The sequence below is a fragment of the Lontra canadensis genome, unplaced genomic scaffold, assembly GCF_010015895.1.
Source record: "Lontra canadensis isolate GAN:19392208 unplaced genomic scaffold, GSC_riverotter_1.0 scaffold66, whole genome shotgun sequence".
NCBI classification, from domain to species: Eukaryota; Metazoa; Chordata; class Mammalia; order Carnivora; family Mustelidae; genus Lontra; species Lontra canadensis.
In genome coordinates, this window is record NW_022631060.1 from 1,820,784 (window position 1) to 1,835,721 (window position 14,938).

Here is a 14,938-nt window from a genome sequence, read left to right on the forward strand (position 1 = left end):
AAAGAAAGAAAGAAAGAAAAGAAGAGAAAAGAAAAGAAAGGAAAGGAAAGGAAAGGAAAAGAGACTGCCTCAGATACCTAAGACAAGGTCCGAGGCTTTGAAAAAGAAGAAAGAAAGAAAGAAAGAAAGAAAGAAAGAAAGAAAGAAAGAAAGAAAGAAAGAAAAAGAAAAGAAAAGAAAGGAAAGGAAAAGAGACTGCCCCAGATACCTAAGACAAGGTCCGAGACCGAAGCCATCCCCTGGAGACCAGGAGGAATCACCGAAAGCTTCTTCTTTTTTTTTTTTCTTTTTTTTTTTTAAGATTTATTTATTTATTTGACAGTGAGAGAAAGCCAGCAAGAACAGGAACATGAGCAGGGGGAGTGGGAGAGAGAAAGCAGGCTTCCCACTGAGCAGGGATCCTGATGCGGGGCTCAATCCCAGGACACTGGGATCATGACCCGAATTGAAGGCAGACACTTAAGGACTGAACCACCCAGGCACCCCCGCACTGATAAAACAGCCCGCAAGCCGGCCCAGGCCCACCCCGCTCAGTCGGTCTGCCCTGCATTCAAATCCCAGCTACACAACTCACTAGGGAGGGATTTGGAGCAACATCCTTAATTTCACTAAGCCTCAGTCTTCCCATCTGTAGAATGGGGTTGATAAGAGCTGTTGACGGTTACTACTTCATAGGCAGTATATTACCTACTCAAAAATGTCTTAGCTAAAAATAATATTTAAAATATAAGAAAAATATTTTTTTAATGAACACCAGCTTTGCAATCAGGTAGGCTCAATTTCAAGTTCTATTCTTATATTAACTGGTTGTAGGTCTCTGGGCAGTGATGACCTTGGTGAGCCTCGGTTTTGTCATCTATGAAATAGGGTTATGAATAGTACTCCCTCAAGGCTGAACCACACAGATGCGATGAGATCAAGGGCTGGCAAGCAACAGCACAGAGCTGTCAGGGAACATTCGTGATGATGATGAGGTCATCCCAGGAAAAGAGAACCACATTTTTAACAAAGGACCAACTCATTAGTGGGGAAGGGGAGACGCCTTCCCAGTCCCAAGACAAAGCCATGCCAAGGGTGGCCTCACACCCCTTCCTGGCTGTCTTGAAGGCACCTCCCGGGGCAGGGGCCGCCTGAGCAGGGAGCCCGATCTGGTGTCCAAACTACAGCACACATAGTAGGTGCTCAATTAAACTGGTACTTTGAAATGCTGCACTTGATTTGAGTTTCCAAAGCAAAAACCAATCTCCGTCCTCTGCTTCACTCATCCTTTCCCCAAAAACACACAAAAAAACTAACCACCCCACCTGCACCCCAAAGATTCACTGACCTGGAACACAAGTACAGCAATCTGACTTCAGGGGGGTCTGACAGGGGCCGGGAGGACACTCGGGGGAGATGCAGGACACATTTCCGGCCTGAGCGGGGGAGAGATGGTGCTGGGTGGAGGGCAGAGGGCAGGGGGAGAACCAGGCCCTACAGCCCCTCGGTTTGTCCCGTATTTCACGCAACCCCTTGGGTCCCCTGTCCAACACCAAAGCCCCTTAAAGGAAATCATCCAGGACCTCTGAATGCCACCATGGTGAAAGCAAGGACAGTGTGCAGGGACCCAGGTCCTGGCATTTACCGCCGCGTGCCGAGGACATCCTCCCACACATACAGGAGCTTTGCAAGGATGCCGGGAAGAGGCATCTTTGCAAAGGATGGTTACGCCATCAGAATCACCTTCCCGTGCATCTCAGTTTTGAACCAGGTAAAATCTTGTCTATTCAAAGAATTGACTTTAAAACTAAATTTCAAAATTTGAAGTTAAGGCAAAATAAAACAAAACCAAAAAAAAAGAAAACCTGCCTCTGGAGCCAGCCAGAGCTAAGAGTTTGCTCCCCCACTAACGAGTCATGTGACTTTGGCCAACGTCCAATAGCTCCCTGAGCCTCAGTTTCCCTAGCTGCGAGACGAGCCAGAAATGGCGTCTCCATCGGGGATTGCTGAGGACTGGCGCCATGACATGATCCACAGAGGTGCTTGGCCACTGTGTGTGCGTGGCACAGGAGGGAAGCTCGGTAAAGGGGAGTGCTGGCTGCCTCCATGCCCTGCTCCCCACTCCCCCTCCCCAGCCTTCCACAGTGGCCGCTGCCCTCGCCACCTGGGCAGTGAAGGTCAGAGGGTGGCGGTGAGGGGTGGTGGGCAGAGCCCAGGCTGTGGACACAGACCTTGGCTCAAATCCCAGCTCATGCCTTGGTCTTGTCATTGGTAGAACAGGGACGGGAGAGCTGACCCGGACAAGCCACCAGCAGCCACAGCTAAGGCAACAGAAGAAAAGCCCCAAGCCCCAAGCCCCAAGCCTGGTAGGCCCCGAGGGCTCCTAATGGAATCGATGGGACAGCACCTGGCGGCGTCCGGAACACAGTAGGTGCTTAATAACTATTCCTTGAGAAGCGAATTGGCCTACAGCAAAATAATACTCTTAACAAACTGGTAATAAGCTTCCTCCCTCCCAAGTGTGGATACCTAGGGTGTCAGGATGGCCGAGGGGTCTAAGACGCCAGACTCAAGCTTCGCTTCCCAACTGTGGATACCTTTATTGGGCTGGCAAATATTTTGCCTGGAGAGAAAAACAGCCTCCCTGGTGGGAAGTTTCCGAGGGAGTTCCATCCCCTCCCCTTCCGTGACAGATGGACCCTGTTTGCCTGCTGGCTCTTCGCTGCTCAGCAGAAAGCTCCTGGACTCCACAGAACCCCATGCCTTTAAATTTGACAGGTTCCGACCAAAATCCACAACCTGGGAACTCTTCCTCCGTTTGACAAGCTCACCTTCAACATCGGAGCTTTCCCTCTTCCTCTAAAACCCCCAAAGGTTAGGAAAACAGCCACAAGGCTTTGGGGCTCCTGGGATGCTCACCAGGCAGACACAGACAGTGCAGTTCTCATCGGGAGGGGAAAACACGTCCCCTTCGGCTCGGATGACGCCACTGTGAAAACAGCCTTTTTGAAAGACAAACAGGAGTGGAGGCATCAGACCTCTTCAAAGCAGAGGAAGCTTGAGGTCTCGTTACTTTTCCAGGCGTAATGTCCCTGGAACCTTCTCTCACCGGCCAGGATGCCCCGGGAGCGGCAGATCTAGGTACCCAGGACTGTGTGGTCCTAGGACCCCTGGAGAAGTAAGTCCCTCCCCAGATCTACAGAATGAGAAGCTGGGTTTTCACAAGATCCCGGGGATCCGCATGCAGAGTGAGTTGTGAGAAGCTCTGTGGAAGGACCTGTGAAGATTTAGGGTCTGTATCCTAACAGCAAGGGGAAGTGAATGAAAAACTGTAAGCAGATTATGGAAGTAAATTGGAAAGTGGACAGAATTTGCAAAAGATTACTCCTCTGGCTGCAGGAGGGGAGTTGGGGCAGGGGAGGGGGACCTGCTGGGTAGAGTTGGGGAAACTCACTGAACGTATGAAAGGATGAAGCTCAGAAAGGATCCCCAGAAGATGAAAAGTTCCCCCCGAGGGATACCACAGCATAGACCAGTGGTTCTCAAAGTGTGGCTCCTGGACCAGCAACACCAGCATCTCCCGGGATCTTGTTAGAAATGCAGATTCCCAGGCCCGGCCCACAACTGATGAATAAGAAGGTCTGGGGGATGAGACCCAGGAATTACCCTTCTAGTGATTCTAATGTACCCAGAAGTTGGAGAACAGGCTTTCAGCTGCAGATGGGCTGGGGAAGGGAAGGAGTAGGACCATATGGGGAACTCACAGCCTTCCCCAGACCAGCTCCCACCTGTACATGACGGGCAGCAGCCCCCATCTTTGGAGGGAACCGGGTGGGAACAAGCAGCTTCACATGTCACCTTTTCACAGGTCACCTCCCCATTCTGGAAGCAGAAGCAGGAGTTCCAGCCATCACAAGGCCCCGGACACCAGACCTAGGCAGCCCCCAGGATCCCTCCCACCTACCTGGCACCAGCACTGGGAACACCCAGGCTCTGTCCAGCGGCTCCCTGAGTCATACGTGGCTCCCAGGTGCCAGCAGGCAGAGGACTCTGGTGCCACCTGTGTGGCTGCTGGGCCCCTGGGCAAGGACGGGGACCCCTCCTGTGGTTGTGAGGGAGGTCCAAGGGTCCCCAAGAGGGAGGCACGAGGCATGGGGGTAGCCACCAGCCGAGTTGGGACAGAGGGCAAGGATGTGGGTGGTACAGGGGTGGGAGAAGGCAGACTGGTGGTCCTGACCCCAGCTGGGGGCCCCGGGGCCCCGGAAGGAGGACTGTGTCCGGGGGAGAGAGCAGGCCGGCCGGCCTCTGGGAGCAGCAGGAGCATCTTGGGCGGCGGCTGCAGAGGCTGCAGGATGGCCGATGGGGCGAGCACAGCTTTCGGGAAGGCTGAAACGCAAGCAAAGGGGTCTCCTGAGGGAGGCAGCGGGGAGCAGGAGGCAGATGGACGGGGCGTGGAGGGCTTGAAGGCAGCTCTTCCACCAACAGTCACTGGGTATCTCCAGACCAGTTTCTTCATCAGCATAACTGGTGATCTAACACCACCCGTTCAACCCAAGACCACAGGGGCTGCGGTGACGATCACACAGGTGGATGGAAAAGCACCACTGGAGCAGGCCCAAGTGACAAGTTGGGACTGGGTCCCCGGCTCCCCCTCCCAGATGTGGCTTCCCGGGAGGGGATGCTGAGGCTCCAGGTTGTCGGCACAGCCTGGGGAAAGCTCGCGGTGCACTAGAAATGAGCTAGTGCTCAGTATTTAGTGACCTTATACGCATGTTTATAGGCACACTGCTGAAGCATGGCAGCGTGAGCTGACGCCACCTTGTCCAAAGTGTCCTGGGAGCCCAGGTTCTGGGGACTTCTGTCTCAGGCTCCTCTAGCATTTGTCTTTCCCTGTTACCATTTGCAAGAAAACAAAAGGGTTAGGGAAACAGTAAGATGGCAAGGGAGGACGGATGGATAAAGAAGTGGGAGGGAAAAATGAGAAAGAACGTGAAGAGTTGGAAATAACAAGATGAACTAGAAAAGAATGGGTGGAAAATGAAGAAGGGCCAAAGCCGTGAGGGTGGGGGGCGGGGCCGGGGGTGGGGCGAGGACTGGGAGGACGGGGCGGGGTTCCTGGCGTGGGGGCGGGGCCTGGCATTGAGACGGGGCCTGGGTCCGGGACTGCGGGGCTGGTGGCTCACCTTCACAGGACACGCGGTCAGCTCGGAGCCTGAAGCCAGGTCGGCATGTGCACAGGAAGCTGCCCACGGTGTTATGGCAGGAGTGGTGACAGACTCGCCTCTCCAGCGGCCTCCGACACTCGTTTACATCTGTAGGAGAGCCGCGCTGCCAACAGCTGCCTTGTTGGGGACCCCTTGTTCCTGCATCCCTGAGCCCAGAAGGCGGGGGCAGTCTCCTTGCCATGTTCTTATGGGCTCCATCCCCGCCTCGGGATCTGGGACGTGACTCAGACGTCTAGGAGTGGGGCTGAAATCTACTGCTAGTCCCCTTGGAAAGTTCATACATCCCCTTGGCATTTAATGGATGCACCGATGACTCATTTCCGCCCCACCCCCGCCCCCTGACCCGCTAGGCAGCGTTGGTTATGCCCTGGCTGGTGGGGATGGGCCCCCAGGGAATCTCATCTCCAAAACTTTCAGCCTCCCACGTGTGGTAGGGAATGGTGTGGCCCCCTGAAAAAGAGTCTCAAACATCACTGCCCAGCTCAAGGTAGGCTTCGGGACAAACACCAAAGTCCGCCAGAACAAGGTCTGTTTTCAGGCCGAAGGGCCCCCACCTTCAACCCATGAGCCAAGCTTAAGCCAAACATGCCAATCAATCCCTTTCTGGAAATTTCTGCTAATGGGCTAAGAAAACAGGGGTCTCCTTCTAAACCAGAGGAACCAAGACATAACATGCTTTATTTACCAAGGGGAGCAAAGGCAGCCAAGAAAGGAGAGAGGAGCAGAGAGGAATCCTTGGGATGTATCTGGGAGAGGGGTGGAAGAGAAACGTAACGGGATGAAAGTGGCACGTGGCCAGGAAAAGTCCAAGACAGGGTCTTCCATGAGGAGCCACGCCAAACCCAGGGAAGGGCAGGCTCTGACCCAAGGCTCAAGGGTTTCCAGGCTCCAGGCGGCCAGGAGGTCCGGACCACTGGCCTTTCCCAGTCCCTGGGCTCGCTCTGCCCATCCTCCTGATGGGCAGCCTAAGTATGAAGACAACAGGCCCCCCCACCTTACCTACACAGGAGTGCCGGTTGCCATGGAGATGGAAGCCAGGTCTGCAGGAACACCTGTAGCTGCCTATGCTGTTTTTGCATCTCTGCTGACAGGGGGTCCTGAGGCATTCGTCAGTATCTGCAAGGGACCAGGGCAAGGCTGCCGCTCATTACCCCATGGAGTGTCAGAACTGGGTGCTCCCCCCTTCCTCTCCCCTTGCCATCCCCTCCCCCATTCAGGGCCGTGGGAGACCCTCCTCACCCCTCTTTCTCACTACCCACATTCAGCCTATCAACAAAATCCTCCCTGGGCCAGCCCTCTTCTCTCCATCCTCACTGTCTTACCCCAGCCTGGGCCACCTTTGTCTCTAGTTTGAGAAGAGCGACAGCCCGGTGCGTCTCCCTGTGCTCCTCCCAAGCCTTCTGCTACAAAGAGTCCAGGATATTCTGACCAAACACCCGGGCCACTCTCTGCTCCCATGGGCACTGATGGCACATCACAGCTCACAAGCCCTGGGCGGCCTTTCCCACTTCCTTCCCTGTCCCTCACCTTTGTTCTGTCACCTTCCAAAATGCACCATGTTCTTGTGGGCCTCCCTCTTTGCCCACGTTCTTTTGTTTGCCTGGGATCCCTGTCCATCTTGTCTGGGGGGAAACTCCTATGCATACCTCAAAACTCAGTTTCTCTAGCACCTCCTCTGTCAAAGCTTCCCCATGCCACTGTTTGAAATTGTGAAACACTGGAAATAATGTATGCGTCCATCAATAAGGGAAGAGTTAGTCCACTGTGGGAGAGTCGCAAGGCAGAGCCCCAGGCAACAGTTAAAAAGAGCAACGCGGGCCCATTCACACTGATCTGGAGAGATCTTCAAGACCGATTGCTGAGAAAAACAACCAACCAGAGGCGCAAATCCCAGGTCTAACATGGTCTTGGGCAAGTTACTTAATTTCTTTAAGCCTCAGTGTTCCTATCAGGAAAATGGAAATAAACAGTACCAGCCTCACAGCATCAGTCTGAGAAAGAAAGGAGAAAATGCACGTAAGGTGTTTAGCATGAGGCCAGAATCCAGCTCTGCACCTGTCGGCCAGTCAGCCTACCTCTGTGAGTGTGTATGGGCGTGTGGGTGTGTGTGGGTGTGTGTACATGTTGTGGGGACAAGCAGGGAGGGGATGCATCAGATCAATAGCAAGGTGCTACGGGGAGCTGTGTTCCCCCAGAAGCACATGTTCAAGTTCTAACCCCTGGTGTGGTGGGATTTGGAGGCGGGGTCTTTGGGCAGTGATTGGGTTTAGCTGAGGTCTTGAAGGGGCTCCTTCATGATGGGAGCAGTGCCCTTATCAGCTCTCTGTCCCCGTGAGAACACAGCACAGAGACCATCTGCAAGCCAGGAAGGTCCCTCACCCGAAAGCAAACAGGCCGGCTCCTTGACCTCGGGCTTCCCGGCCTCCAGAACCATGAGAATAAATTCTGCTGTGTAAAAGGCCCAGTCCGTGGGGTTGTGTTACAGCAGCCTGAGAAGACTAAGACATCAGGGTTTTTCCCGAGGGAGAGCAGGGCCCAGGAGTGGCGAAGAGGGTTTGGAAGTAGCAACTTTTAAAAACTTGTTTTACAGTTTATGACTATTGCAAATGATAGAAAATAACACCACACTTGCACGGGGTCCTTTTGCTTTATCTGCCTGGTTTAAGAGAAAAGGCTTCCTTCCACAAGTAAGAAGCATCTTCAAGGAGGGGATGATTATGTTAGAAGATCTCCCTCCTCCTGCCCTCACCCCTACCTCCTCCTGGCCCTCCCCACCAGATGGGACAGCTGGGACACCACTGGGGCAGAGAGAGCTAATGAGGACAGTGGGTGAAGGACTGCAGCAGGCGTGTCTCTCCCACGGCCCTCCCTCACCTCGGGGGCCTCCTTGGTCCCGCCCCGGGCCCTCCCCTTGGCCTCTCCAGCCCTGTGCCTCTACCCTGCAGAGCCGGCTCAGAGCCGGACATGCCAGGATCCAAGCCAAGTCCAGCGCTTCCTGCCGGGATGGCCTTGGGTGAGCCTCAGTTTCCCCATCACCTAAAGCAGGGATGACTAACAGGATCTCCCTCGGGGGACCAGGAAATGTGGTAAGGTGTGGAGCGCCCATGCTGGGCAGGGCAGGGCCACCACGCCTTTGACTCAGAGCTCCGCCACAGGGGCAACGGCATCAGCATTACCTGTCCCCGGGCCGCTCACCTTGGCAGCTGTGGCGGTCGGCAGCCAGCTGCATGCCTGGCCCGCACTCACACACAAACCCGCCTTCCGTGTTCACGCACTGGCCCTCGCAAGAGGCACTTAGGCATTCATCGATGTCTGGGAAGAGAAAAGACATCCTTGCATGGACCACTCTGCATGGCAGTCAGGTGCGAGGGTAAAATGGACCCCACGAGGATGCTGTCCCCTCAGAGAGCCTACCCTCAGCAGGTGGAAAGCACCACCACCCCCTTTCTTCCTCCCCGAGGAAGAAAGACCAGGCACCCCCAGGAAAGTCATCAGCCAAGAGGGAACCACCAGAGAGCAGAGGCTGAGGGCCAGGATCCTTCTCTGTGACCCACTCGGACCAGAGGATGGAGGATGGCTGAGACAGAGTCATTTCCAATGGCCCCACTGCAGGGCAACACTCAGAGGGCAGAGGGGAGTGAGCAGGAAGGCTGATTCAGTTCCATTAAATCCTTATTGAGCACCACCTGTATGCAGCAGATCCAGAGGGAGGCCACTGAGGACACAAATGTGGCCAAGACATGGCACAGACTCTCCAGCTGGTTAGGGTCTGATAACATCAAGAGCCACATGCCCATGAGGTCGGCACCCGGCTGGGTGATACACGCCCCACCGGGGAACGCCTGGAGGACAGGTGGGCAGAGGACCAGGAGGAATCAGGAGGAGGGGGGCCATGAGTGGAGAGAGCCTGCAATTGCGCTGGCACTGGCAGGAGCTCAGGTTCCTGCAGGGGCAGCGGGAGGCCAGACCAATGGGTGGAGGCAGGGCTGCAGAGAGCCCAGAAGGTCCTGAGGCTGCTGCCCAGGGTGGGGTGACTGGATCCAAGCAGTCCTTTTTGGAAGTTCAGGCCTATGGGGTAAGGGGCACCAGGGGACAGAACTCCCCACCCTGGCTTCATGTCCTCCCTTCTCTAAGAACCATGATAACCTCTCAAGGACCTACAAGATCTGTGCCACCCACTGCAGTCTGCCTCCAGGTCTCCCAACCCCTGGCCCCAAGCCTGCTGGACACCTCCTTTCTCCCTACCTGCTCTCCCCAGAGTTGGCCCCTCGGGACCACACCCACCGCCTCTAGGAAGCCCACCCTGACTAACTCCATCCCACTGGGACCCCTGGTGGTGGTGGCCAGATCACCCCTCCCCAGGGCCTAGCTTTGACATTAGAACAACGGCTTTTCCAAGTTCCGTTTGCTTCAGCAACAAGAAGTGTGTGCAGAAAGAGCTCCCCAGGAAACATTCGGTGGGGATGCTAGGGGGGAAATTGCTTCAACCTTCCTCAAGAGGATGTTGCAATGAGTCCCGAGCACCAAAATCCTCAGCAAGACCCTTGACCCAGTGGCTCTCCTTCTGGGAACAATAAAGAGAAGCCTCTTTACTGTGGCATTGCTGGGAGTAGTGAAGCTGCCGACGACATCCGTGAGGGACCGCGAGCTACAGCAGAGTCACAGACGTGGTCCCTAAAACCTCTGTTGTGAGGAATATTCCCCAACCCCAATAAAAAGTGAGAAAAAGGGGCAGCTGGATGGCTCAGTCGTTAAGTGTCTGCCTTCAACTCAGGTCATGATCCCAGGGTCCTGGGATCGAGCCCCATATCAGGTTCCCTGCTCGGTGAGAAGACTGCTTCTCCTTCTCACTCCCCCTGCTTGTGTTCCCTCTCTCGCTGTGTCTCTCTCTGCCAAATGAATAAATAAAATACTTTAAAAAAATAAAAATGGGGTACCTGGGTGGTTCAGTGGGTTAAAGCCTCTGCTCGGGTCATGATCCTGGGGTCCTGGGATCGGGCCCCGCATCGGGCTCTCTGCTCAGCCGGGAGCCTGCTTCCCCCTCTCTCTATGCCTGCCTCTCTGCCTACTTGTGATTTCTCTCTATCTCTGTTAAATAAATAAATAAATAATCTTCAAAAAAAATTTAAAAATAAAAATAAAAAGTGAGAAAAAGAATGAAATCTCTGCATAAGGTATGAGCCCCATTTACAGAACACACAGATATGCACAACTAACATACATACACACACAGGTACACACACTCACAAACACATACACCTCCAGGGAAAAGGGCAGAAGAAACAACTTCATTTTAGTAACAAATATCCCTGGGTAGGGATTTTGGGGACATGCTTGTTTGTACCTTCTACCCTTTTTTCACTTTCCAAATGTTCCAAAATAGGTTATTTTTTACTTTCATATTTAGGAAAGAAACATTATTTTTACAAAGTCAAAACTCCAAAAAAAAAAAAAAGGCAGGGGAGTGGCTTGCTTTCAGCTCTCTGGAAAGATCCGCAAGAAATGGGTCACAGCGGCCACCTCTGAGGAAAGTGACAGACTTTGCCTGTTAGAACATTTTAGACTCACAAACAAATAGCACTTTTACAGAGTAGTTATTGAGGCTGCCTTTCCTCATCTTTCAAACATCACGAGCCCAAGGGAACCTTCCAGGGTCAACTCACCTCCCGTGCTGGTTATCTGCCCCTCTGTGGACCCAGCTCTGGGCACTTGGCCAGTTATGGCCCCATTACATGGGACCATGGTTATCCTGACTTGTCTCCCCTCCTCCTATTCAGAAGCAGGGACCAACAGCAGCCAGGACCGAGCCACCACGCATCACCACAGCCCCTAGCCCCTAGGCCCCTAAGAGGTGCTCATAGCAGAAGGGACCCTTTTCTTGGTTTTGCCTGCCTCCCTGCCCATACCCCCAGCCAGAGCTTGGCCTCACTCAGCCTCGCCTGCATCTCTCTGGAGACTACCCTGGCAGGACAGACGGATGGACGGAAGAGACAGAATTCCCACCCACCTGGCCCCCATGTCTCTCACCCGTACACCTGATGCCGACAGCCGTCTCCGTCATGGCGAAGCCCACGGGGCACACTCGGGCCACCTCCTGACAGCCTCCGTGGTTACAGGACAGGTCACAGCCGTACTCTCCACAAGGTCCGTGTGCTTCTAGAACAGGCACCACCCCCATGAGCACATAGCACGCCTCAGTGCCAGCAGCCCGCACCTCACTGGGATTCCTCCCAAACTGCTGGGTAGGTGGCTCTGGAGGCCAAGAGGCCGGAGCTTAAATCCAGCTCTACCACTCACTAGCCAGGTAACTCTGGGCGAGCCACTAACTTATGTGCCTCAGTTTCCCCATCTGTAAAATGGGGATGAGAAGGCCTCCCTAAGGGGGTTGCTGGAAGATGATATTCTCAGTAAGACAAAAGCCCTGAGCCGGGCACACAGTCTCAGCACCAGAAGAATTCTTCCCAACAGCCATGGCCCATCCCCAGTTACCTGGGCAGGTGGCTCCTTGCTCTCCATCCTGGCAGGAGCAGACGTTGGGAGCAACGCAGATGCCACTCCCGCAGCCAAAGGAGCAGAGCGCTGAGAGGAGAAATGTAGGTGAGGGAGTGGCACCTACTTAGGCCAGCCCAGGGAGCAAGCAACCTGCTGGGGAAGGTATCTGAGGCATGGGGACAGGCACTTACGCAGGGTGCAGTGCCCACTGCCCATGGAGGGGGCCCAGCCAGGGCAGCAGCCACTCCCAAAGCCTGAGAGACAGACGTGGGGGCCCAACCGGCGTCTAGGAGAGAGGAAAGAGCATTTTCCACGTTTCTGCTCTGGACCAGGGATTGGTCTGCCATGCAGTGAAAGCCTCCCAGCCAGTCAGTAAGTCAGTCAACAAACAGTTCTTGAGACCTGCCACATGAACACAGAGCAGTGTGGCTGGGGGAGTTGGCGGGGGGGACCTCAGAGGGGCCTCAGCACTGAGGGGGACAGATAGAAATGGAGGAAGGGCCCTAGGCATGGCTGCCACAGGGCCTTTGCACTTGCAGTTCCCTCATTCAGGAAGGTTCTTCCTCAGAAGTGTACCCAGGTCACTCCCTCCTTTACCCAGTCTCTCTCTGCTCCTGCACCTTCAAAGAGATCCATCTCATCCACCCTTACCTTGCTTTATTCTTCTTAACACTTGCTTCCTGGGACATTAAATTACTTATCAATTTGTTGATTTGTTCATTGTCTGTCTCCCCTCTCATTCTCTGAGGACTCGGGTCCATCTTTCGTGTTCCCCTCAGTGTCCAGAGCAATGCCTGGCATGTGGTAGGTGCTCGCTACCTACTGTTGAGGGAAAGGTTGAGACAGGAAGCCAGCAGAAGGGACGAAGGAAGAGGGCTGCCCCAGGGGAGCCAGAAATGTCATTCCCCAGGTAAAATCTCGTGGTGGGGCCAGGGGTGCCAGTAAAAGGGAGACAGTGTGCCCAGCACTGGATGAGGCATGGCAGTACGGTCAGGAAGAGGCCACTTTTCCCATCTTCAAGGGATGCTGGGCAAAGATGCAGGTGATAAAAAATAGTGTGACCAGTGCCACACAGGGGCAGGCTTTGGAGTTCCGAGAAGGGGAGGTTTCCTGGAAGGCCAGAATCTAGGTGGAGTCGAGCCAGAGGAGTAGGGGTAAGGTGTGAGAGTGGAGGCAGGGAGAGGGCACTCCAGGCAGAGGGAACAGCAGGTGCACCGCCCCAGAGCGGGTCAGGGAGGGTGACTGGAACTGATCCTGTGATGGGCTGGGCAGAGTGATGGAGTCCCGCCCGGTTTTAACTGGGAATCCTTGCAGCATGGGAGAGGGACAAGAAAACCCTCCCGGACTGTGCTCTCCCCCTGCTCAGAATGTTCTGCTGGTCAGGTGGTCTACAGGGTACCCCCCAGGTCCAGGTGCGGCAGCAGGCACGGGGGTGACAAGGACAGCAAAGGCAGACTCGCTCCACGCAGGGAGAGCAGCTGTCACGTGTGACAAGCACTCTGGGAAGGAGAACTGCGGGCACAGGGCAGCACGGAGACATCTGCACAAACTGTGCCTGGAGCCTCAAAGAGACGTCTCCTTCTCTGAAGTCATCACAGAAGAAGCAAAGAAGCAGGGCCCTGGGGGGTGGGAGGTGCTGGCCGAGCTGGCACTGGCGGCCCGAGCCAGAGCGATCAGGGCAGCAGCCTGGGAAAGAGGAGCCGGTAGCCCCTGCTCCTCGGACGGGGTCCTGAAAGGGACTGGGGTGCCCTCGAAGCGGCAGACGGAAGGATGCCCCGGAGGCCGGTGTTGTCCCCCCCTCAGCTGGCAGGGGGCCGAGCGCCCCAAGGAGCCTCCTCGGACGGGCAGTGATGGGGAGACAGGTGGCTGGAAGGCTCCGAAGCGCCGCGGAGCCGGGCCCATCGGGGCAGGAACTGGCGGTGGCGGCGGAACACACGTGGGAGCTGCGAGCCTGGCGGGGCCGCACCCCTGCGCGCCCCCTGAGGCGGTGGCCGCGGGCCAGGCCGCCCGCTGACACCGTGTTCCCTCGCTCGGAGCATCACGCACACACGGGCGCTCGGCCCGCGGCGGCCCTACCTCCGCCGGGAGGAGACTCAAGGGGAGGGTGGCATCAATCCGGAGAGAGCAAAGGGGCAAACACGCCACCCCCACCCGCGCGCTCACACAGGCGGAAACCGAAACGTAACCCAGGGAGAGCCCGGCGGTTCCAAGGTCCACGGCGTGCGTGCAGCCTAGACGCGGGGGAAGCCCCCAGCCCCAGCGACGGCCAGCCGCTCCGGAGACCCGGTGGCACGTCCCGGGCTGCCCTCGCCAGGGGTCCGCGCCCCAGGGCACACTCAGGGGCTCACCCAGCGCCTGTCTCTCCATCCCCCCCACCACCGGTCCTGGCAGGACAGCCCCCGCCAGGGGCGCAGGACTGGCTCCCGCCTAGAGCACAGGCTGCTGTCTCTTTGTCCCGACCCCCTGGGCTGCGCCCGCGCGCGGACAGCGCCCTGGAGGGGAGCTCAGACCCGCGGCTGCCGGCGGCTCCCCGGAGCCCCTCTGCCCCACGCGGGGAGTGCCCCTGCGGCGGGACAGGGGAGTGGCGAGAGGCGCTTACCTCTCGGCGGCGAAATGCCCGGGCGGCTTCCTCCCGGTGTAGCTGCGAGCCGGGGCCCCCAGCAGGAGAAGCGCGACGCAGGCGGCCCGGAGGAGCAGTCCGGCCCACATGACCGGCGGCGGCGGGTCCCCCCGGCTCGGCTGGGCTCCGGCGCCGCGCGCGGGGGAGGGGGCTGCCGGCCCTCGCCCCTCCTCCTGGAGCCGCAGGGAGCGAACCAGCGAGCCTCGAGCTGGCACGCGAAGCCGAGCAGGGGGGCTGGGGACTCCGAGAGGAGGGGCCGGGGGCCGCGAGGGGACGCGCCGGACGGCTGGGGGGCGGGGGGTGGTCTCTGGCACCTCGGAGCGAAACACACAAAAGGCAGAGCCGCCCGCCGGCTGGTGGCCTCTTGGGGAGGCGCGGAGCCCAGCGCGGGGGCAAAGATCAGGGACCCCTGGGGGCGGGGTTTTAGCCTCGGCCCACACCCCCTGCCCGGGTTTGGGAGTCGGCTTCCTGCGAAGGGCTGTGGGCGTCAGACTGAGGCCCGGGGAGGAAAGAGACACCCGGACGAAGGCTGGCGCTGCAGGCTGTGCGCCCGGATCATTGCTGGTCTCGGTGGAGCTGGAGTTGCCAGTGTTGTCCCGAGAAGTTGGGACGCGGGGTCATT

General features: G+C 56.7%; 1 protein-coding gene across 3 annotated transcripts in view; it reads right to left on the bottom strand.

The window, feature by feature from the left end:
- Positions 1–14,938, bottom strand: part of VWCE (von Willebrand factor C and EGF domains) — a 25,451-nt gene extending 10,513 nt beyond the window's left edge. For 2 of the 3 annotated variants that reach the window (XM_032879152.1, XM_032879151.1), the window contains exons 1-11: positions 14,296–14,938; positions 11,888–11,982; positions 11,694–11,783; positions 11,232–11,360; positions 8,400–8,516; positions 6,204–6,320; positions 5,163–5,291; positions 3,944–4,365; positions 3,768–3,861; positions 2,899–2,981; positions 1,328–1,415 (exon numbers count right to left, since the gene is read on the bottom strand). In XM_032879152.1, coding sequence (XP_032735043.1) covers positions 1,328–1,415; positions 2,899–2,981; positions 3,768–3,861; positions 3,944–4,365; positions 5,163–5,291; positions 6,204–6,320; positions 8,400–8,516; positions 11,232–11,360; positions 11,694–11,783; positions 11,888–11,982; positions 14,296–14,405 — 1,474 coding nt within the window. In that variant the 5' untranslated portion in view covers positions 14,406–14,938. Of the gene's footprint in view, positions 1–1,327; positions 1,416–2,898; positions 2,982–3,767; positions 3,862–3,943; positions 4,366–5,162; positions 5,292–6,203; positions 6,321–8,399; positions 8,517–11,231; positions 11,361–11,693; positions 11,784–11,887; positions 11,983–14,295 lie in introns of those variants that run through there. The other variant, XM_032879153.1, reaches the window with a different exon arrangement.